This window comes from Anopheles merus, chromosome 3R (assembly GCF_017562075.2).
Source record: "Anopheles merus strain MAF chromosome 3R, AmerM5.1, whole genome shotgun sequence".
Classification (NCBI taxonomy): Eukaryota; Metazoa; Arthropoda; class Insecta; order Diptera; family Culicidae; genus Anopheles; species Anopheles merus.
The window spans coordinates 44,287,354-44,312,259 of NC_054084.1; the positions used below are offsets into that span (position 1 = coordinate 44,287,354).

Sequence of the window (24,906 nt, forward strand, 5' to 3'; positions counted from 1 at the left end):
ATTTGGCCGGATTCGAAGTTGCTTTAGATGCGGATTCGAAGTTGCTAAGATCGAAAATGGTTTTGAGCCGAAGATGCGATTCTGACAATCCATCATTAGTTTTTGCGAAGTTTCCAAGTGTGTGTATCAAGTTATTTTCATTACTTTTTCGTTGGTAGAAGGTAGTCGCAAATCTATTTTTCCATATAGAATGTGCAATCGAGTGTGCACAATACAATGCTAATATTCAGAATTTAATCGAAACATAATACCGACTGAGTTTGCATTCAATTCAATGTTTCTTAAGGGTCTCGATTGTTCTGTACGATTGTGTAGAATAAGTTTATGAGATGTTATGGGTACATTCATGTTTGATTCGAAAAAATATACCATCTAATTGATTGTTCTTCTCTGGAAAATTAAATACACTTCGACAAATAGTAATAACAGTTTTTGGTTTGGAGTGATTTTAGCAATTCTCAAAATATTCTCGCGGGCCGCATTCAGCATTGACGAGGGCCGCATGCGGCCCGCGGGCCGCCAGTTTGACATACCTGGTGTAGGACATACTTTAGTCTTGCTATATGTACTTGCATTATTCTCACAGTGACGGTATTTCGTTCGTCGTAGTTGTCCGATGTTCATTAACAACACTTACAATAATCTAATCAAATCGAGCTTAGAGATAAATCGTAGAAAGTTCTTTACCAGATGACCTTGATAAATTGTGGGATCGAAGTCTCAACGTTGTCGTTAGTCGCATTTTTTTTTTGTTTAGCCTAGCTAAAACTGGTTTCTCTCAGCTAAACCTAATCAAGAGAACAGTTCAGCATTCGGTCAGGTGTGTATTTTAATGTATGCTAATTAGTCTTTTGCATTCAACTGAATCAAAGCCTTTATTTTCTATATGACATTTTTGAGCTTAATTTAAAAAAAACATTACTACATTAGATGCGGACGTTAAGAAGTTGTTTATTAAGTAATTAAATAAAACGTAACACATAACTTTAAAACAACTTAACTTGTTTCAATTTCTTTATTTAAGCATATGTACGACACTCAAAAATGAAGATCAATAATGATTATGTGAATCGTTTCCCGTAACACAGCCTGTGCATTGCATGGGTACAATATGTGAATAAATTAAAGAGTAAATGCTAATTGATTGTGCACACAAGACCTTGCCGTACATATATCTTATGTGACTTATAAACTAAAACTCTGGTCAATATTTGTATATAGCCCAGATTCTTGAATTTTCCTTATATTAGTCTTAGAATATGATGATTTAGTTGCATAACAATAATGTATTAATTGCAACGCCTTGGCTTTATAAGCAGTGTTTATCGTGGATGGTTATTGATTTCATTTTTTTGTGAACTTTTAAAAATATGTCACATTAATGAACTGAAATGTTGTTTTTGAACTTTTGTTCATTGTGTTATACACCAGACGATTGGGCAACAATATCCATTTTTATTCTATCGTACTGATTATGGTCAGTTTTAGCAACCGTACTATTATTAAAGCATAATGCAGCTATTTCGCTCGCCATTCTAGACTGTCCCATTATTGGTATGAATGACAGTAAACTTCCACAGTTGATTGTCTTGTGGCACAGTCAGATGGCTTCGGGTGGCCACTGCTTTGTTATTACAGACGGATTGTGATCCTTCTCGACCGGCCCGGAATCCATTTTGACCCGTCATCACACACCACCACCATAACCTTTCCGATAGTTACTCCACTCGGAATCTAGGCCATTATATACCCTCAGGAAGGGGGGCTATTAGTTGACTGTGCAAATGGAACGTCGCAACACGTCCATCAGCCGCGGGCTGTCTCTCTGCTCCCGTATCCGTAAGCTGAATTATTCATATTCAAATTGTGCGATTGTGACCGCAAGTTTCTAAAAAAAATGAAGAAGAGCAAAAGGAAACGAACGAAAGAGAACAAAACTGCGATCGGAAGCGTTCGTTCAAGTGCTCCAACCGTTTCGCGTTGGCGTCATTCGACCGGCCACGATTCTGTCCACATGCCAGCTCTCTTTCCCGTCTGACGTGGAGCTGTTACTACTACTCGAGTGTAGGTGGCTAAAAGGGTGGAGTATCAGAGGCCGAGGCATGTTGTGAAACCAAAGCAGTCTAAATTATCGATCGTCTTGATGTGTGGTATCGCACCGAGTCGAGCCTAATACTAATGCCGGAGAGTTTAATTTATGCGCCTTTGTTGCGTTGCCACAAGTATCCAGAACACACATTCTCGAATCTGAGTCACTTGAAATTTTGGGAAACATACAAGATCTGTGAATCGATCATTCTAAAGAATATTATAAATTCAAATTTACTGTTATAGCTCATCAACGTGTTACATCTCATCTGAAAATCGTAATAAATATCATTCAATATGTGTGTTTATACTCTAATTGTTAAAGAGACAAATGAAACAGAAATGCTTAAAGTCTCTGTAAGCCAAACAACTAACCAATCAACTCTACTTGTTCTTATATAACAATAAGAGCACTATTATTGGGGTTAATTATGTTGGTTAGTTATATTGAATTTGTTACATATTAATTACTTTTTGTGTTTCTTTATATCATACATTTTCTAAATCATATAATTAAGTGCATTTTATTTCCAAAACATTTCAAAGGAAAAGTAAGTTTGGAACCGAAACTATAAAAACAAAAACTTATCTCCATGTTTAATTATATAGCTACGCAGTCCCGGCATAGGGTATTGCTAGTCTTATTTACTCGTAATTGCCCGTTATCTTACAGCAAATATTATAGAATCACTGATCCTTCACGGCTTCCTTTAAACGCGAATGGACGGCGAATTAAAGCTGTAAACGCTGTTAAAGAATTTCGTTTTGTTTTGTCGCGATCCTTTAAACGCAGACTAATTGGACGTGATCTGTATCGCATTGGAACCTACAACCATTGCACCAATGCGGGTAATTAGACATCTCTCAACCTCTCTCCAGTTTTACTTAATATTTGTAGTTTGGTTTAGTTTAGTTTAAGTTTAGGAGGATTTGGGAGGATTTTGCTTTTAGGAACTAACATGGAAATCAAGCGTTGTGTGTGAAGTTTGTAGTGTTTTTATCAAAAAGTTTGCTCATCTATTGCCCACTATGCCATGCTGTTTTGTTATAAAATGAGACATTTATCGCATGTTTAAAAAAAAAAACACGTAAAAAATAAATGCGTCAGTACTTGAGCATTCGCTCTATTCCCTCATTTCTCATTAACAGTTTTGCTATTCTCGATGTATTGACGCGCTACGAAAATATTTTCTGGAAAATTGCAGAACCTCTAAATATTGGTATCAATCATCCAAAAGTATGTCTCGTGTGCGATTACATTGAAATTTTCCAATTGAAATTATCTAATTTCAATTGGATAGTTGGATAGGAAGTGTTGTTTGGTGTGGCAAAAATGTATGTGGCTTTGTGGCTTTAGCCAAGTAGTAATATAATTCAACGATGTATCCTAGACGGGTTTGTATGGTGTCTTGTTTATTCTCTGATAAGCCGTTATTTTACGGCTTATTGGTGGTTAGCTGGTTAGGCTTGGCTGACTATCATGTGTAAGAGTGTTTAGAAAAGGTTGAACTCACATACGGAATCGTTGATTTGGTCACCGTGCAGCTAATATAGATCCATATTATGATACGTCTATGATACTATCTATCCATCCACACGCTTCCACCTTTTCTTCATAGATGGCTTTCATGTCCAGCCGACAATAAGCTGACAAAATAGTATATAATAAAACGAAAACCAAACCAGTGCTTTTGTCATATATGTATTCATGATTCATAAATGAACATGGTTAGTAGGTTTTCAGTCACAATGATACGATACGAACACTTGCGTTTGACACACAACGGCCACCACATGGTCAAAAGCCGCTGAACAAATTCACTTCAGAGGTTTCCTTGCAAGCCTACTTCATTGTTTCTTTTTATTCTATATTATGTTCATTAATACTCCCTCTCTCTTTTCTTTTTGTCATCGTGCGAAAGAACTTCGTGATGGGTGTGTCGTTTCCGAAACAACCATCAAACAGAACCTTATCGCATATTACACTCACACTTCACTGTGTGAAATTGTCACGGGTATTTTACAAATAATAGGTACATTATGTTTTATAAATAAAATTTACAAAATAAAATTCCTCGCCAAATACTTCATAAGTTTACCCGTTTATTTTACAAAGTTTTACTTTTTCCATGTACTAACATATGCAAAAACGTTCTGTAAATCCAACAATGTCACAAGTGTAGCTTGTGGAAAACCTTCGTGGCTGTTCCTATTCAAAGGCTGCTCTTTTTTTATCATTCTCGAATTCACCCTAATCAATTATGACGTCAGTAGGATGCTTTACAATACGTTGTGACCTAATTCTTTCTATGAAATTTGTATCCCTGAATGTCAACACATTGAACAATACAACATACAACTGCTTGTATCGTTTGTGAAGTAGCTACGGCTCATCAATAGCAGAATCCAAATCGGAAAAAATCTTATGAAAAGGAAAAAGTGTATTCTTTCAGTAAAAATTATTACATTGTAAAAATGTAAAAAAATGTGAATGTATTTTGTTATGTAATTTATATTTTTTTAGTAATTTTGTATTTTTTTGTAAACGTAGTAAAAATGTAAAAATTATTAGCACCGCGAGCTTTACAAGCTATTTTTATAGCAAACAGCACCATTAGTATCATATAAATATAGTTCTTACAAAATATAAACAAACATTATCTGTTTTATTTTGAAAGTATTTATCGATAAAGCGTATTTTGAAAACTACGGGATCTAGACCTTGGAATTTTGATCTCTTATAATATAATCTCTATAATATTGTACTTTTAAGATGTTTGCAATTACAAATTGGGTTAGAAAACAAATTCCTATTGTCATCACATGACTTGCTCCATCATGGATCGTCACGCAAACTATTGACAGGTTAATTACTTTTTGTTTGAAAAGTATATGAAAGCAACGTTAATGATACGGCCAACCAGGCCGTCCTTACGAGAAATAAAAAAAAATATATGAAAGCAACGTACTGACGGAACGGTAAATGTTCCCATTTGCTCTATCGGAAGTACTTAATCAAGCTTCACTCTCAGCGGCTTAACAATTGCATAACCAAACCTCCCTAACGGATGACAACCGGTTTCTACAACGGCTACTTACTGACACTGAAGCTTAATGTTCTATTTCTGCTCTCTTCAACGTAACAAACAGATTTTTTTCAATTAGTTGTTTTTTTATATACTTAAAATATAATTACTGTTACTAGTACTATTACTATTAATATAAAAAAATTAAAATTTGAAGACAACAGACACAGCTTTGTTCGTATTACCAATTTGATTGAGATAGTTTTTTTGTACTTCTAATACAAGTGAATGGAAGGCCATTAGTTTACCTTTGTAAAATTTTGGTATTTTCTGAGCATTAGTTTTGGACCTCATGCTTAAGTAGTTCCTTTTTATGAATTTAAATCACCAATTTAAAGAACCTGTAAGTTTAATTGTTTCCTCAGTTTCCAAACCGTTTTCTTTTTCCTTGTACATTTCCAACACAACACTCCTTGCATTTTCCAGTATTATGTTTGAGGATACCCATGCACCAGACTATCTTTGTATGCAATCTAATGTAATAGCTGGTACAATTGAATACGTCCGAAGCGAGATCTTACGGCGCTCATTTGGAATCCTAGGAATGGCAACACATTTCATGTGCTCGGTCCTAAAACATCGTAAATAATATTAACTATCTAGTTCGTAAGAAATCATAGGAAAAATGAATAAAATGTCGGAACGTTCTCCGCAGCTACGAATGCATTTAATGATAAATGTCTCATGAGTAATCGAAAAGATACCACCCGTGTAACGATCCCCTTAATCTAATTTTAGTCATTTTCGACCTAAAAAAGAGTCGTTATACACGTTAAAATATGGTATGTCAACTTATAACAAAACAATTATGTTAAAAAATAGTCATCTTTTCAGCACGTTAGAAAATGGCCATCTCTTTAAAATGTATTTTTCATAATTTTTTACTGTATCTACCATGAACTAAGTTTAATGCTAAGACGAACATCATAACTTTATTAAACTTTTTTTAGTCTTTAAATCCAAAATATTATGATTAAATTTTACTACAGACTACCTAAGTATTCATCACATATCAAACTTATTGATTTGTATGTAAGCTATCGATGCATCAACAGCTAACCAGCAACTACATATCCATAAGATTAATTCACAGCGTAAGGTTTTGAGTGTCTGAGTAAAAAAGTAATTTGTGTAGTGTATTTTTTTTATTACCGGTTAAGCCGGTCTCGTAGTACAGTCGTCAACTCGTACGACTTAACAACATGTCCGTCATGGGTTCAAGCCCCAAATGGACCGTGCCGCCATACGTAGGACTGACTATCCTACTATGGGGGATCAATAAGTCACTGAAAGCCAAACCCACAAGTGGTGCAGGCAGGCCTTGACCGGCAACGGTTGTTGAGCCAAAAGAAGAAGAAGAAGAAGGTTTTTTTATTACACACAACTACATGGCATGTAACGTGAAGCTACAGTTGCGACAGCTTCAAGATCTGAGATCCATAAAGTTAAGTCATGAGAATACTACCTGAAGACATAGTTTATGAAAAACACGTAACAGTGTGATCGTTCATTAAAGGAATGCAAAGGAATGACATGATCCTTGTTTCAGCCCGCACAGTGTATTACGAACCTGGCGCGATAAACTGTTAATCCACCAGTTCGTCTCAAGAAGGCCAAAGCACGAACGCGATAATTGCTGTCTTGTTATTTGAGAGCAATTATTTTTTCCCCAATCAACAAGCGGTTCCATCGTTGGACGAAAGTGTGTTGCCTTGTTGCAATTCCGTAACTGAAGAAAGTTGTACGAACGTTCATAAGCATTATCAAGCATATATTTTATTATGTATGTATTCACAATTTGCTTTTTGTATCTTAATCGTTCATCTGTTATAACATTTTTAAGCTCATGAATTTACCTTTTTCTCAAAATAAAGCTGTAGAATTGAAATTGACCCTGCAAAATGATGTTCATTTTATCACAAGTACCTCGATGAATTGAGCAGCACAAACGAAAACAACTCTGCCTGGTTGCGTCAGACGGACGCTTGAACATTGCTTCTTAATTTGTCACAATCGTTTTGATATAGTTCTGCTATCACTCATTGGCAAGAAGCAGTATGATGAATGATGGGGTTTAGTTTATGTCAAATGTCTTAATGGTTTTCGTAACCATGATTTCAATTATCGGTCAGATTTTATTCGTTGATGTAACAGATTCTCTCAGCTGCTCAACAATTTTGTAAAGCTGCATGTTAGCCGCCAAACATGTTGTTTGCTGCCTATTCTTTCTATTCGGACCAATCTGATGAATTCCGTAACGGCCAGGTCTGTAAATGAGAGCAAATGCATATCTTTGAACACCAAAATAGGATTATTGCTGTAAATAGGATAAATAATAGTGTACACAAACATGCTTCAGCCCTAGCCAAGCAGTCGTTGATGAAATCCAGATGGCCCACTAACAAGTTGGAGGAATATTGATGCCGTGCATCGAGAAACAGGCCTCTAACCTTCGCCCCGCAATCGATGGTTGGATTGCATGAAATGGACAGTGTTGCTGATGTAATTCTGTTTCCGATGCACATTGCTGAAATACTGGGAAACTACTTTTTTTTCTCTCTAATCATTCATTTTTGGTTTTATAGAAAAAACATATTTAAAGCATAGAACTTCGATACCAATAATTAAAAGATAGTTATATTATTCAACGTATGTCTTGGGGTCCTACTTACTTAATACTTATGTGGGGTCCAACTCACTTAACTAATTGAGTATTGCAACTGTTTTTAGACAGTCTAGCCATGTTACAATTGCCATTTTATTTCAATTCAAGCTTAAGGATGAATAAACGCCTTCAATACACCCCTGCATGGTGTAATGGTGACTTCTCGGCCCTTGAAGACAGCTCTCAACACATATTCATAGGCAGATTTTGATTCCAAAATTAGCTGCATACACAGTAAAGTTGCAAGCCACAAATGCATTACACATCTTACGTTTGAATTTATTGGTGTCTGTTTTCTTTGTGCCGATTTTGCACTGTTGTAATTAATGGGTTTAAATACGACAAACAATCGTTTACGTGCAAGTGAGCAAAGGTTAACAGCAATGAGTTTCGTTGCTATTTGTATTTCACAGGTTAAATATGTCAGATCATTAATTTCGCTTTCTTTTCCTTTTTTTTCATTTACAACTAGAACGACACAAACACAGCGTTCCTGAGAGCAGCGCGGGCAGGGGATCTACAGAAACTGATAGAGTACCTCGAAACCGGTCAAGTAACCGACATCAACACGTGCAATACGGTATGGATGAAAGATTTGGTGCAGATGAAATGATTAGCTCTTATGTCCCTGTATCTCTTTTCTTTGCAGAACGGCCTGAATGCACTGCATCTAGCGGCAAAAGATGGACACTATGACATCGTGAACGAGCTGTTGAAACGCGGGGCGCTCGTCGATAATGCCACCAAGAAGGGTAACACAGCGCTTCACATCGCTTCATTGGCTGGCCAAAAGGAAATCATTCAACTGCTTCTGCAGTACAACGCATCGGTTAATGTGCAGTCTCAGAACGGATTTACGCCGCTCTACATGGCTGCGCAGGAAAACCACGACGAGTGTGTGAATTATCTGCTAGCAAAAGGTGCTAATCCAGCGCTAGCTACTGAGGTAAGCTATATAGAATAGTTGAATAATGAGTGTAGACAATGCAATACCACTTTTACCAATTATAATAACATTTTTCTATTGTTTTCAGGATGGCTTTACACCGTTGGCGGTAGCCATGCAGCAAGGTCACGATAAAGTAGTTGCAGTGCTCCTTGAAAGCGACACTCGTGGAAAGGTTCGATTACCAGCTCTTCACATAGCAGCTAAAAAGGATGACGTAAAAGCGGCGAAGCTGTTGCTAGAGGTGAATATAAATGAATATAAGAACTTTTAATAAGAAAAGAGCTGTCAAGCGCGATAATTGGATAGTGTCCGGCTACCCTTATTCAGTACAAATAGTTCTCCATACCACCATTCATTACATCATGTGCAATCGAAGGATGTAAATATAGGTTTTGTTTTTAATAATATATGTGTTAGGTTTGATTTTCCCGGCTCATGTTAGATTAGACCCCTAATTCTGCGTTTTATCGACTACTGAATACTTTTTTCGTCGAAGGGAGTGTAATAGAACTACGCGTTTATGTGAAAATTCAAAACGAACGTTTTGTAATAACTTTATACCTTGGACAGATATAGGGCATCTTGGAGATGTTGTTAAAGGTCGTCCCGTATGTTTACATAATGTAGCTTGATTGCAATTTGTATCTTCGTAGCAAACATGAATTCCTCGTAGTTGAAATGTGTATAATTTAATCAATTAACTAAATTCCATATTATTTCATCTAAATTTACAGAATGAACACAATCCAGACGTATCATCCAAAAGCGGCTTCACTCCACTACACATCGCTGCTCACTACGGCAATGTAAACGTCGCACAACTATTGATTGAAAAAGGTGCAGACGTGAACTTTACTGCAAAACACAACATCACACCTCTACACGTTGCGTGCAAGTGGGGAAAGCTGAACATGGTAAAGCTGCTGATCGCTAACCATGGTCGCATCGACAGTATCACCCGGGACGGTCTTACGCCACTTCACTGTGCCGCCCGGTCAGGCCACGATCAGGTGATCGAGGTATTGTTAGAACATGGGGCCGAGATCATTTCCAAGACCAAAAATGGACTTGCCCCGCTCCATATGGCGGCCCAGGGCGAACACGTCAGCGCGGCTCGCATTTTACTAATGAACAAATCACCCGTTGATGATATTACGATCGACTATCTCACTGCGCTCCACGTCGCCGCCCACTGTGGACACGTGAAGGTAGCAAAGCTGCTGCTCGACCGAAATGCCGATCCGAATGCACGAGCACTGAACGGATTTACACCGTTGCATATTGCCTGCAAAAAGAATCGTATTAAGGTGGTGGAGCTTCTCCTAAACCATGGTGCAACAATTGGAGCAACAACGGAGAGCGGCCTAACGCCGCTGCACGTGGCCAGCTTTATGGGATGCATGAATATCGTGATCTATCTGCTGCAGCACGATGCAAGTCCGGACATACCGACTGTTCGCGGTGAAACTCCACTTCATCTGGCAGCACGTGCTAAGCAGACGGACATTATACGCATCTTACTTCGAAATGGAGCGTACGTAAATGCACAAGCTCGTGAAGATCAGACACCGCTTCATGTCGCTTCGAGGTAACAATTATTTTGTATTGCCTTACTTATTGCTCGAAATTAATCATTCTATTCTTTTGGCAACAGAATTGGTAACATGGAAATTGTGATGCTGCTTTTGCAACACGGCGCAAAGATTGATGCTGTTACGAAGGACAACTACACACCGCTACACATCGCAGCAAAGGAGGGCCAGGATGAAGTGGCAGCATTGCTACTGGACAGCGAAGCCAACGTAGAAGCGGTTACGAAAAAAGGCTTTACACCGTTGCATTTGGCGGCAAAGTACGGTAATCTTAAGTGCGCCGAACTGCTGCTAGAGCGCGGTGCTCAAGTGGACGTACAGGGCAAGAACGGCGTTACCCCGTTGCACGTTGCTAGTCACTACGATCATCAAAAGGTAGCGCTTTTGCTGCTTGAGAAAGGTGCTTCACCGTACTCACCAGCTAAGAACGGCCATACCCCATTGCACATTGCGTCGAAGAAGAATCAGCTGAACATCGCAACCACGCTGCTGGACTATAAGGCCGACGCAAATGCGGAGAGTAAAACCGGTTTCACACCGCTTCACCTATCTGCCCAAGAAGGTCATGGTGACATGGCCCGTGTTCTGCTGGACAATGGGGCAGATCCAAACCATGCCGCTAAAAATGGGCTAACACCATTGCACTTGTGCGCACAGGAAGACCATGTAGGCATTGCCGAAACGCTGCTGGAGCACAAGGCTCGCATCGATCCGGTTACAAAGACTGGCTTTACACCGCTGCACGTAGCCGCTCATTTTGGCCAGGCGGGAATGGTGAAGTACCTGATCGAAAACGATGCTAACATCGAAATGAAGACCAATATTGGTCATACACCGTTGCATCAGGCTGCTCAGCAAGGGCACACACTCATCATTAACATTCTTCTGAAGAACAAAGCTAATCCGGAAGCAGTTACTAATGGCGGCCAGACAGCGCTTTCGATTGCGGACAAACTGGGCTACATCACAGTGGTGGAAACGTTAAAGGTAGTCACAGAGACCAGTGTTACACAGACAGTGGATGAAAAGTTTAAGATCGTTGGACCGGAAACTATTCACGAGACGTTCCTGTCGGACTCGGAAGATGAGGGTAAGTTGATATAATGGTTTAAAAGTGGACTGTATTTACTTTCGGCGAAGCTTGTAAATTATGCTTGGAAATTTATGGGTTCAATTAAAGTATGTGGGAGAGGAATCTCCCCATCATACTTTGTTCTGTTGTTAGCGTCATACGTAAAATGCTTTTTGTAATTTGTAAATATGCTCCCCAGTATAGTATACGAACCATATCAGTATACGAACGTGAACTTGTCGTGGGAGGTCTTAGGTTGGCCACATGGAGAGAATTGCTGAAAAATCTAGCAGTTGAAGAATCTGTAATTCACAATATATATCTTTTGTTGTTGTAATTTGCATAACATAAGTTGCTATGAATCCGCAATCACGAAGGACACTCTTTGACACTCTGCAGTGATCACGACCTTTTCTCTGAAATGCTTACTAAAAAATCTTGCTGCTTTAAGTGCAATTGCTTTATTTGACCTTTAATCAAACTATCTATCCTTATTTCATATCTCTAACTACTTCTCTCTTTCTATCTCTTTTACTTTCCCTAACCTTCTATAATCCGTTGTACTGTATATTTCGATGTCCTTTATGTTTTCCACCTAATGTTTGACCACTACAATGTCGTTCTCTTACAACGATGTGGCGTTGTACTGTCCACTGGAATTCAACAACAATTAAATACCCCATGATTGGCTATGTCAACTAACTTTTCCTATGCGTTCTGGCTATTTTGATATCGGCCCGTATGCAAAATTAAATAACTTGTGGTAAACAAACAAATTTTGCCACATAAATCCGCGTATCCCTGCTATTCCTCTCATTAAATATTCCCACGGCGGTTGGCCGTACGTTCCCGGAGGGCCTGAAGGAGGCACACCACCCCCACCGACCGCTATGAAAGCCCTAATGCAAGCGCAGCAGTTGTATGGCGGTAGTGGTGCTATCAAGTACTATCAATCGCAAATGCGTTACACACGTAAGTTTGTCGTGAATTAATCAGCCTGAGTCACACATACACATACACGCAACACGTATAAAACAAAATTATCTCTTTTTCTCTCTCTCGTGCCAAGTTACATGCATAATCATACATACATAAACTAAGTTACAACAGCAGCTCGCGTCTTCGCGCATAATTTAGGTTCTTTATTTTGGTATTGTATTTTGGTTTTGCATCGACGTCGAAAAAGGGCCGATGGGTTGTTCCCTAGTTTCAAAAGGGTCTGCTTACCTCGTTTCGTACCCATTCATTCAATCACACATAACGCATTGTTTTTACAAACGATCCAACAGCTCTTGACACATGCTTTCTCCTCTGACCCTCCCCCGCTTCATTCATCATAAATCGCCGCGTGTTCTAAATCATTCACTCGCTCACCCTTCAACTTACCCACCCTCGCAATATGTTATCCACACATACACACACACTTACACACACACACACACACACACACACACACACACACACACACACACACACACACACACACACACACACACACACACACACACACAACCATGCACTGTGTGCAAGACCTATTTGAGCAGTTTTAGTATACTGCCAACTAGCGAGCAAACCGAAGAAGAGCGTTTGGAGTCAGCGTGCTTCTCTACAAATACGCGAACATCGCTTAAACAGTGCAACATGGTACAGTGTGAGTGCCGTAGTGCTTTCCACGCTCGGTCCTAACCAAGTGGAGCCAAACGCACGAGAAGCACGTTGTTGTAGTCAATCGTGTTCATCGGTAGTAGCTGCCTCGCGCGTGTCCGGTTAGCGTAAAAAAACGTTTAGTATCCCCTTGAGAATTCAATCCTAGCTAAACACGCCCCAAGTTAGCGACCTAGAATCGAAACGTAGCGGATGTTTTCGGCGGAATTAGCTTCCATCGCAAACGCTCAGGTCAGATACTATATACAAACCGTGTTCCACCGAAATCAGATTACGTGTATTACATTCTTGGTGGAGAATGATTCGACCCCGCAGCTAAGCATGTTTGTGTTTATTCATGTGGTCGCGGTCAGCGGACCGGCACTGGTCCAAGCAATAAAATAGCACATGCCACTAATTATCGTCCATTTGCCGGTTTGATTGTTTTTCGCAAAGGTGGTGAACGAATCGTGCACGACTATTGTGACATTGTGAACTGTCCGCATCGTGTAGAGTACGAATAATGGTCCCTAGGGAAGGGAGGTAAGCGGCGAGCGCGGATGTCCAATCAATTCATTTTTCTCCGGATCCGCAGTGGCCACGGCCTACATAGGGCAGTTCGCAGTGTGTGTTGTTTCAAGTTTCAATTTGAAGCATTTGACCAAACAGTTTTGGCGTGTATGAACACAGTCAGACGGTGCGGGATAGTAGGGCATGTTATGGACGCTTGTAGATGAGTGTGTAGGTTTTTCATATCAGAAACACTCTAGATAGACAGTTCGCTCACGGATCAAGTGGTTCTAAGATGTGTTTGTTATTGAAGTACAAAAGTATGGAAATCAAAATATCGTCCTATAAAATAAATTGTCAACAAAAGGGGGCGATCTGAGTCACGTGTACTGTAGAATGACGAACAATTTTACTTACTAGCAATATTCCTTACTAGCCGGTTCTGTGAAAACAAAACGATACTTGTGATATATATGTATGTAATGCGTTTTTCTCAGGGTATTATACTGCATTTGTTTTACATGAAGAGAAATTATCTTTCACCTTTGTCTTAAATACCGAGAACCGACACGACAAATTACCGTTTTATCAACATGTTTGTGGCCAATTTGTGATATCACGTCTCTAGAATCAAGAAAAATTATTGTAAATTTAATAAATTTGTGTGTGATTTTATTTGTTTGGCAATATAGATTAACTTCATGCATCAAGCATAAAAAAACGTGTCATAGTTCATTGATCACTGAACTGATACCGAATGTCCGCCTTAGGGCAAGTGCCTCCCTACTGCCAGGTAAAAGCAGAGAGCTCCGAAATATTTAAACGTTGTTCTTTTGCCGAACAGATTCTCAGCCATCTATTCACCTGTAATGAGAGATCAGGGACATGCGTCATTTATCATAGTCTGACTAAGACGGCACATATTCTAACGCGGCACAGTTTTAACTAATCATTTTTGTCACTTCGACACGAACATGCATTGCGTAAATGAGGAAATGCATGCTGCTTCAACTGGCATGGTGGTGCATAGCTTATGTGAATGCATTCGAGTTCATAATTTTGTGGAATGCAGTCGGCAGTTTCGTTCGTTCATTCGTTTTCCATGAACTCTGTGCTGGCGGCCGCCCGGTGGGTTGGAATCTTAAGCAGCGCCAGTACGGTCGCGTTTACTGTTCGATTTCGGTCGCTATAAATAAACAGACTATGTACCACTGAGCAACAGAGAGTTCCGACATGAAATTGTCCGTTTAAAAGAGAGAGAACCGTTATTGCATGACTGGTATGGATGGAACCTTAGGAACCACCATCATCCATTCCCCACAACGCGCTGTACCGGAAAAGATGTTCGTCTGAGCTTCGCAGTAAAAGAACCCGACAAACGAATGATTAGTGGGAAAAGTTGCCCATGCCCCTGTGAATCTCTCGATTGAATAATGAGCGGAAATATGGGGAAACCAGCGGTCTCTCGAGTAGTCCTCACCCTTCCCATGCCTAGAGCGAATAGGGGGGTTATCCAAGCGAGAGCGGTTTTAGGGAGGTTTTTATTTTGACTCACTTTGGTCCCAAAGTGTTGGCACCTTCTTTACGACACTTTTGGAAGTGGTAGTTGAGAAATGCATCGATACGCGACTCAGCATCCACTTCGCTTTCCGTGCCACGTATATGTCTTCCATCGTTGATGTTTTGGGAGATAAAAATAAACTTTCTCTTTGAACTCGACAAAATCTGGTACGAAATGCTGATGACGTGAGATGGGAAGTAGATCGTTACACGGATACGTACAATTTCCGTACATAGGATTCACGAAGAATGCGGCAAGTTGGTATATAAAGACTATCTTATATATAACACACTCAGCTTGCACAAACAAATCAGATTCGTGTTGTATAAATGTTTTCATTTTGTGTAAATGATAATACGATTAATGAATATGTAATATTATAAGTAAATATCATAACGGTTTGTGGTTCGTTGATTTAGTACAACTGTACTAAACAACAGGTTAACGACAAAATAGAGCACATTTATAGTCCCGCTCTCCCAGTTGTGTATCATCTTTGTCGGCCTGCTCGATGTGCTCTATATTGAGTACATTACCCGCGTCTCTCATAACCTGTGTGTATTTGTAGCATATGGTAGCACGAGTGCGTACATCTGAACGATTGTTTGTGTAGGAGTTTTCACGGCGATCACGCGTTCAGACACGATCACAGTACAGTACCATATCGTTCCTTGCAGAAAACGCTAGTGAGACTCTGGCCTTGGGTATAGAAGGTGGTGCAGCGTTAGAATTTGCTTACATAGTGACGCATGTTTTGCGATTAATGGCTAGCACACGATCATACCGGACCGTTAAAACATCAACAATCCTACATTAAAATAAATTCTTAGCTAACATTTTTAGTCGTCAGTTTTATACGTTCTAGATAGTAAAAAGCATAGTTTCGGTATCGTCCCAAACCTTTAAAAATCCAATATTGCACTTACACACAATGCTAAATTAGTCTAATTGCGCGTTGTTTCAATAACAGTGGAATTTCGCGTTTTACGTTACCAGTAAAGCTAATTGTTTAGGTCATAAATAAGATAAGTGTTCTTGACAACACCAGGGACGCTCGAAAGCGAACTCTACGAACATATCAACTTCCAGTGTTTTCCGTGTTTCAGTGCATCTTGAGATCATCGATCATCATGTCGAGTGCGATCATTGTGCTAGAACGATTGTTCATCCAAAATCAGCCATTATCGTTTCAATCGTTTAACTACATATATATAGCCACAGTACCTGATTTGTTATCGTATTTTAATGTTCTTTACCCGTTGTCCTCATACGCCAGGTGAAGATCCGATCATGTCCGACCAACAGCAATACAACTACATGACGAGCGATGAAAACAAGCAGTTTGACGATACGAACCTCACCAACATGAGTATTGATCCGTTGAAAGATGACAAATACCTGGAGAAGATCATTTCCCGCGCAGAGAACTACACCGTATCGGCCATGGATCGGTCACACACGCCCAATCCACTTGACATTACCGTGACTGATAATGTCAACATCACTCGCAAACCGATCCACGTTGGGTAAGTAAGGGGGGGGGGATGAAATAACCGAACAACCGAAACGGTCCCAAATCCTACAAACACTCATTCTCTGGAGCACAATTAATGAACACATTCGGTGAAGCTCATAGCTGCTGGTTGAAACTGTTTTAGTCAAGGGATTATACAGCTTGGCTTCATTTTTATGATCCCAACTTAAAAGGCGGATCAAACTTCAAACCAAACAAAACTCGTAAAAAATACTAAATTTGAAACGATCATCGATTAGTCCATTGCTTGAGTTACCAAAGCTGTTAACTGCTGAGCTTGCTCGGGGAGATGGGTTGGCTTTCATTGGTTCATTATTATTGTATATGGAATTTTATTTTATTTTGCTATGTGCGCATTCCAGGGTGCTTTCTGGTACATTCGATATTTTTAAACTAAGTTTCAAACGCTTTACCATTATACTTGTAACGAATCAGAACATGAATGAACAGGATTACCATTTCCATACCATTTTATATACAGATATTTTAACTCAAAATCTTAAACTTTCAAGGTATACATAGCACTATCGATGTAGTTGACAAATACTGTTTTTTTTTATTATTATTTTTCTTATGAAGTACCATGCGGCTCCATCAATTCATTCATCAAGGTTTTTTGCCTCTAACATCTAACAGACAGTTTGGTTTGGAGTGCAAATTAAACTCTTCTTAGGTTATAAATACAGAAAAATATAATAATTCAACTTAATTGAGACTAACCTATTGCCAAACCTGTTAGATAGGTCAAATGGTACAAAACATGGGTGGTTCTTACTGTGTTTACACTACAGACCATATTGTTTAGTATCGTAGCACATGAATAATTAGCACACTCACCATCTCATATCTTAATACATAGGAAAAAGCACCAAAAACGTGCTCGTAACTTTTGCATAATTTTCTTATTTCAAAAAATATTAGCTTAGAAAGTATGTTATTTGGGATAGTGAAAACATGTTTTTAATTTTAAATACGTATTTCTCTTTTTCTCTTTTTTTCCTAAACCCATTTATGATCGTGCATCCCGTTTCATATGTTTGTGTTATTTTATAACGGTTTTGCCTTGAACAAAAATACCTTTTCTCTTCTTTACCCTATATTATTTACAACATCTTTCCCATCAAATTATCATTCTATTTTGGCAATGTTATGTTTTCTTCGCTTTCGTGTTTAACCATTTGGTTGCAATACTGCCCCATGGGAAAAAACATCATATGAAACATCTTCTTTACAAATGGTGTTAAATACAATCATCTCGGTTCCCGAAACACTGTCTCTATCCACAACTATCCACAACGATGGGCCATAAAACCGCACATCCAAAATTTGATCCGTAGGTCACATAGCAACGATGCACTGTCGTTGACAATCGATCGATTGGCCAACATTTATTGTGGTGATCACATAAAGTTTGTCCCGATGTGTAGGGAAAGGTATACAAAATTTGTTTTGCTTTTTATTTTACTTTTTTTCTTGTTTGGTTGTTAATGATCGACTGCAAGTAACACAGAATAATAATCCGCCCGGTTTGCATTTGTTATGTGTGAGATTTACTTTTTTACTTTCTTTAACGTTTTTCTTTGTTATGTAGGATAAATAATCTATATATTCGAATATAAAATGCATGTATAATAGAAAATATGCTTGTTTCCTTTTTTGTTTGTAATCATTGCTTCCTTAACCGCCAATTTTAATGACAAATGTTCTATCGATGATCGAAGAGAAATAGTTAATGCATCTAAATTATATGAATTGTAAGAACTCTTCAATAACGTGGTGATTGTTTTTACAGTCAAGCGTTTTTAAGTTATTGTGTATTACTAATATTCACGTGATCTAGTGCAAGGGGCAATTGGTGAATATATGAAAAATAATAAATCTTATATTCAACATATTCCCGGTTCTAGTTATCAACCTTTATTAACATTTTTTTCCATTGAACTAAAGACGACTAAATTTGTCTTAAAATCAGCAAAATCGAGTTCAACTCTGTTGTTGGTGGCGGTTAAAATAAATTCATAGTTAGCACTTTGTAAAACATCCCTTCCAATCACATTTGGTAGTACTTATCATGTCCATATTTGTAGTAGAATTATAGAAAAGAGTGTAACATTTGCCAGTGCTCTTGCGACATGTATCGCAACGAGGTTATGATGATATATTAATACGCTCTTCTTATTTATTTTTCATAAACCTTTGGCTTGTTAATATTGCAGATTTATGGTATCGTTTTTGGTTGATGCACGCGGCGGCGCAATGCGTGGCTGTCGCCACAGTGGTGTGCGTGTGATCGTACCACCCCGATCAGCCGCACAACCTACAAGAATTACCTGTCGCTACGTGAAGCCTCAACGTATTACCAACGGTCCTCCATTGATGGAAGGAGAGGCCCTGGTAAGCCGTATTCTCGAGTTGGCTCCTGTAGGTGCCAAGTTCCTTGGGTGAGTAGTATACCATGCCGGTTATAACGGATAAGTACACCCAAACGCGGATTTATGAAGCAACTCGGCTGATCGTTCAAACTTTCTTGTCTTTCATTTTACAGGCCCGTTATTCTTGAGGTTCCACATTTTGCTTCACTGCGCGATAAGGAACGTGAAATCATTATCCTTCGATCTGACAATGGAGAAACTTGGCGTGAACATACCCTATACGATAGTGAAGAAGCTATCCATGAAGTGTTGAACGAGACCTTCAAGGGTGATACGTTAAACTTGCTTGAAGATTTGCATACAAATAGGATTACGCGCATCGTCACCAATGACTTTCCGCACTACTTTGCGATCGTTTCGCGCATCCGCCAGGAGGTCCATGCAATCGGACCGGAGGGTGGCACTGTGTCTGCAACGGCCGTCCCACAAGTACAGGCGATTTTCCCGCAGAACGCGTTGACCAAAAAAATCCGCGTCGGACTGCAGGCTCAGCCGATTGACATGAACACGACGGCCAACTTGCTCGGCCGTAGCGTAGCCGTCTCGCCGGTTGTCACAGTGGAACCACGACGCCGTAAGTTCCACAAGGCAATTACGCTCAGTATGCCGGCACCGAAGGCATACAACTCAGGCATGATCAATCAGTACTCGGGCAATGCGCCTACGTTGCGTCTGCTTTGCTCGATCACGGGAGGCCAGAACAAAGCCGTCTGGGAAGACGTCACTGGTTCTACGCCCTTAACGTTCGTCAACGATTGTGTTTCGTTCACTACGACAGTGTCAGCCCGTTTCTGGCTGATGGACTGCCGCAACATTGGCGAGGCAACGAAGATGGCCACTGAGCTGTACTCCCAAATGGCGCACGTACCGTTCATGGTGAAGTTTGTCGTATTTGCCAAACGTGTCGATCAAAGCGAGGCAAAACTAAGCGTATTCTGTATGACAGACGACAAAGAAGACAAAACACTGGAGCACCAGGAGCACTTTACCGAGATTGCAAAGTCTCGGGATATCGAGGTATGCGAAGGGCGCACTGTCTATCTGGAGTTTGCCGGTAATATTGTGCCAGTGATGAAATCGGGAGAACAGCTTTCCCTGCAGTTCAACGCGTTCAAAGAAAACCGGCTCACCTTCACGGTCAAGATCAAGAACAACCTGGACGATTTACTTGGACGTATTTCTTTCATGAACGAACCGAAAGTGGCCAAGGGTGAGCCGATTCAGACCCCGCTGTGCACTCTCAACTTTACCCTTCCCTCCGAGAAGTTTGGTCTTGGTGGGGACGACCTGGAGACAACTTCCGAATTCGATCAAAGCTCCACCGAGGTGCTGAACAGCGAACAGCAAGCCGTCGTCGCAGCCGCCAATCGCGGTAAAACGCTCAACTTCACCTTCCAAAATGGTGATGGTGGGAGCGAAATACACAAGGCAGACATAAAAATCACCGATATTTGCAACCTGCTCGGATCGGATTGGCCACTGCTAGCCGATGAGCTTGCAATTACACCGTCCGACGTCGAATTGATACGGGCGGAGTATCCGAACGACGAGCCACAGCAAGCAATAGTAATGCTGCGGCTATGGTTACGTCAAGCCGGCAGGGATGCGACTGGAAATGTGCTTGAACAGGCCCTCATTAAAATCAATCGGCCTGACATTGTGAACAAATCGATTACGAATTTGGAGCCTGTAACGGACGAATACGAGCGACGAGTTGCACAGCGGCAAATCGGTTCGATGAATGGGCTTGACGAAATTGACCCGGCAAGAGTTAACGGATTGCTAGTCGCTAGCAGCATGATGCACGGTAAGTGAATAATAGAAAATGCACAACGCATCTGCAATTATATGATCGACTCCTTTACAGAATCGGAACATGAACCGACCGAAGAAAAGCAAGAACACGAAGCAGTAGAAAAGGACAAACAATTACCGGTGGACAACATTTCGCCAACGGGTTCAGTGTCTCCAGATACTACCGAAGCGTTCCAGCAGATTCGTCGTGAGAGCGAAATTCTCGGAATAGCAGCGATCAAAAAGGAGGACCTTTCCACGCCCCCACCCAGTCCGGCCGATTTCAGCACCCAAGTCAGCCAGAACAGCAGCAAGGCAAGCGCGGATGAGGGACGAAACGATGGTAAGTACTGCGATATCCTTTGCCGTTGAGTGCTTCTCCCTCAATTTTTTCTATTGTTTAAATATATTGCATCGACTTTTAACTTCCACCTCAAGTTGAATCCTTTCCCGTCTTTGAAACTGGTCTCATGCTCCCTTAGCTTTACTTTCGATTTCCACAATTAAGAATTTTACGGATTTTTTTACCGTTTTTCGATGATATGTGTTGTGGTTTTAAACATTGGTTTTTCTTAACTTAGTTTATTTTTATTTGGATTGCCTGGATTTTCTCATTTTTTTAATTTTATTGTTGTTTTGGTGTTGCAGTTTTGTGTTTTGTTTTTGTTTTACAGAATTTGTTGGGTTTGTTTTGTAAAAGATACCATAATCTTCTATCTTTTTCTGCAACAGTTTTGTTTCTGTTTTAACACTTTGGTTAATAATAGTGGATTTTATTATTATTGTTCTTATTATAATTACTTTTATTTTCTTGTCATTTTTCAAGCCAGTTGTCATATTATGAATTAATTATTTGACATTTATTAACTAGTTAATCTTTCTCTAAACTAGAGAGTTTTTTTTATAGAAATGAAAGTTTGGGGAATTGTTAGTGACATTTTCATTATCCCATGCTCTAGGTAGAATATTTCTTATGATCAAATAATCGTTGATCAACGAAAATCAAGATGTTTTCTTTTACTGTACATTTTATCGAAGAAATTGATTATAATAATGATATTGCATCTGTCTGAGAATCCTATACTGTAAGTAGTTACATTGCGCTACGTAGATAGTATAATATGGGACAATTTCCTAAATGCGAAAACCCGCGTGTTGGTTAAATTAGTTTATTATAGCGATGTTGCCAAAGGAAGGAATATTCCGGGAAATTAATTTTATTTCCACCATTCTCGATGAAAAAAAATCGTGATAAAAAGTTTGTGTTTGTGGTTTATTTTATGTATATTTGTGTTGTTCATATCATGTTAGTGTACTTGTCATGTTTCCATTTTCGTGTATGTAGTATTGCTTTTGTTCGGTTTATATTTTGTTTTGTGAAAGTCTTCAGAACTCATTCTTATATTTCATGATGTGTCATTCCGATCTGTACAAAACAGTGATACGATGTATTTGTGAGCGATTTGAAATTTACTCTGGATTTCACGAATCGTGATGTTAATCTAATTGTTTACTTTAGATCAACATGCGTTGATATTCGGAAGTTTTGTTGCGAAAATCAGTTAGACTTGGAAAATAAGATGCATTGTTGACTATGCATACTTACGAGAGTATTGTAAAAAAACTTCATCTGATACTTCATAAAACATCTGCCCCAAACACCCTGCTCGATTGCTCGAACTTTTGTGCACTTTCACAACCCGTCAAATATGCAAACAACCGCACAAACCAGTGTGTAGTATCGGTATTACCATTTTTACCTCCTGGTTCTATCTCCTGTCCGTGCTCTCTTCTATGCGTCAAGTTATTTCCTACCCAAAGAAAAAAAATCGAATCCGTCATTCCTCTTTCTATGAATGTTTCGTTTTGCGACATGTCCTTGCCATTTCCCGTCTCATGCCCTTAATAACTTCATTTAAGAATTCACAACATCCGACAGCTAATCATGAATCCGCTCTACGTGTTGTGTCATATTTTTGATAAATCTTTTGCGCCACTGCTTTTCAAAATGAGTTGTTCGAAATTCGGAAAACTCCCAATCAAATTGTACTTGCTTACAAATCATGAAATGAAACTCGAACAACCATCTGAACACAACGCTCAACAAACGATCACCCCTTCCAACTCCTTCACTCTTGATCAGCAGTAGCCGAGGATGTGCAAGAAATCATTCAACAAGCCATCAAAGATCATGACACGCATGACGAAGACGAGGAGGAAGACGCTCCGGTGGCGGTGGGTGCGGTTGGCAGCGATTCGGCTACCAGCGATCGCGAGGAAGATTCCGAAGGATTCGAGCTGGACCTCGAGACGGACAAGAGCGGCAAAGTGAAGACGATCAAGAAACACTCAAAAGTGAACATAAAAATTAACAAAACCGTCGCACAACGTCCGACTGTGGGAGACATCGAATGGGAAGCGCCAGGATCGGAATGCCCGCGGCAACCACAAATAGAGATTTCGTCAGTAAACTTGGAGGACGTTTCGAACGATCGGCGGTACAGCTTGGATCATATTGATCCGATTGCTGAAGGACTGACTACGGGCGTTAACGCGCGTGCTTACGAGAAGTCTCTCTCCACACCGGGCGAAACCGAACAGAAAAAGTCCGAACAGATCGTTATCATCTCGTCCGATAACAACATCTCGGAGGTGCCGGCCGACTACTCGGGTGACATTGACGAGTTCATTTTTGTGCAAACGTCGCCGGAAAACTTTGCCAAAATGGAGAAAGAGCAAGCCGCTGGTGGCGTTGTGACGGATGAGGACGACAACAGCAATTTAGTGATCATTACAGAGGAGCACTATGACTATGAACTTACGAGCGATGACGATCGACGCTCGTCCAGTGTGCTGGAGGATCCTTCTCCGCCCGAGGAGAAAGATCTCGAAGGGTACACAGTTGCGCCGTCTTCGGATTCCAGGCCAGAAGCTCAAAAGCGCTTTATTGTCGGTGGTAGCAGTAGTTCGGAAAGCGACGAAGAAGCCCACCAGCGACAGCACCATCATCAGTCCGGATCGACATCGCTTGGAAGGCGCACGATGCGAACTAAAGCCGTTCCTACGGGTCTGACCATTACCGAGGACGAAACAGTCGTGCTGAAAGGCGATCAGACAAACCAGACCAGTACCACCAGTCCCGCGATAACCGTCTGTCAGCCGACACCGCCACCGGTGCAGCCTCCCTCTAGTAGTACCAGCAACAACTTCTCCATCCGCACAGGACCGGGATCATCGAGCGGGTCAGACGTCGCCCTGCACGAAACGGCGGGCGAGCTGAGCGATGACGATGAAACAGGTAAATGGCGCTCCCAGCTCAATCCCACTCTTCTCTCTAGTCCCTGGCTGTTCATTTAAGCGCTTTTAACTACTACCACCACCTGTCACTTCCCATCCTCCCGCCCATCCGTAACCTTCCTGTTCTTTTGTATCACATTTAAACCCTGTAACAATCCAAGAACGTTACACACCACCGAACCTACCTACATTGTTTCCAACCTCATTCCTACCACCCACATTCAGTTTCGAAGCCTCTATTGTTTATTTGTACACCTATTCATTATCGCTCATCCGTTTCCGTTTGTTAACTTGTCTCAAGCGCATTATATGGTGTTGTAAAGATGTATGTGCTAGCGCTTCCCGTGAATGGATCATGTTTTGGCAACTCTCTTAACGTTGGACGGGAGATTTCGAAATTATTTCCCCGTTGTATCACAACGACCCTATTTGAGTAAAATTGAGAAAGTATAATCGCTAATCACACATACACTTCACTTTATCATACCTTCGACAAGACACTATTACCACAAATTGCTTGCTAACCCACCCAAGCAGGGGCTAGTAAAAGATGCATTTTTTAGCCAGGACGCTTATCTGAAGCGTCTCATGGGCATTGCAAACCAAATTTGCTTGAATTGAAAGCTTTCTGTAGTAGTAGCATTAGATTTTATTTATTTACCTGTTTTGTTTACGTATCACT

General features: G+C 40.2%; 1 protein-coding gene across 10 annotated transcripts in view; it reads left to right on the top strand.

Moving 5' to 3' along the window:
• The window catches only part of LOC121597658 (ankyrin-3), a 53,386-nt gene that overhangs the window by 23,755 nt on the left and 4,725 nt on the right, over window positions 1-24,906 (top strand). For 5 of the 10 annotated variants that reach the window (XM_041923564.1, XM_041923571.1, XM_041923565.1 and 2 more), the window contains exons 3-13: window positions 8,312-8,419; window positions 8,489-8,785; window positions 8,874-9,029; window positions 9,523-10,376; window positions 10,443-11,470; window positions 12,317-12,424; window positions 16,444-16,693; window positions 18,918-19,142; window positions 19,247-20,940; window positions 21,001-21,270; window positions 23,071-24,225. In XM_041923564.1, the coding sequence (XP_041779498.1) occupies window positions 8,312-8,419; window positions 8,489-8,785; window positions 8,874-9,029; window positions 9,523-10,376; window positions 10,443-11,470; window positions 12,317-12,424; window positions 16,444-16,693; window positions 18,918-19,142; window positions 19,247-20,940; window positions 21,001-21,270; window positions 23,071-24,225 (6,145 nt within the window). Of the gene's footprint in view, window positions 1-8,311; window positions 8,420-8,488; window positions 8,786-8,873; window positions 9,030-9,522; window positions 10,377-10,442; window positions 11,471-12,316; window positions 12,425-16,443; window positions 16,694-18,038; window positions 18,135-18,917; window positions 19,143-19,246; window positions 20,941-21,000; window positions 21,271-23,070; window positions 24,226-24,906 lie in introns of all 10 variants that reach the window. The other 5 variants (XM_041923572.1, XM_041923573.1, XM_041923574.1 and 2 more) reach the window with 4 other exon arrangements.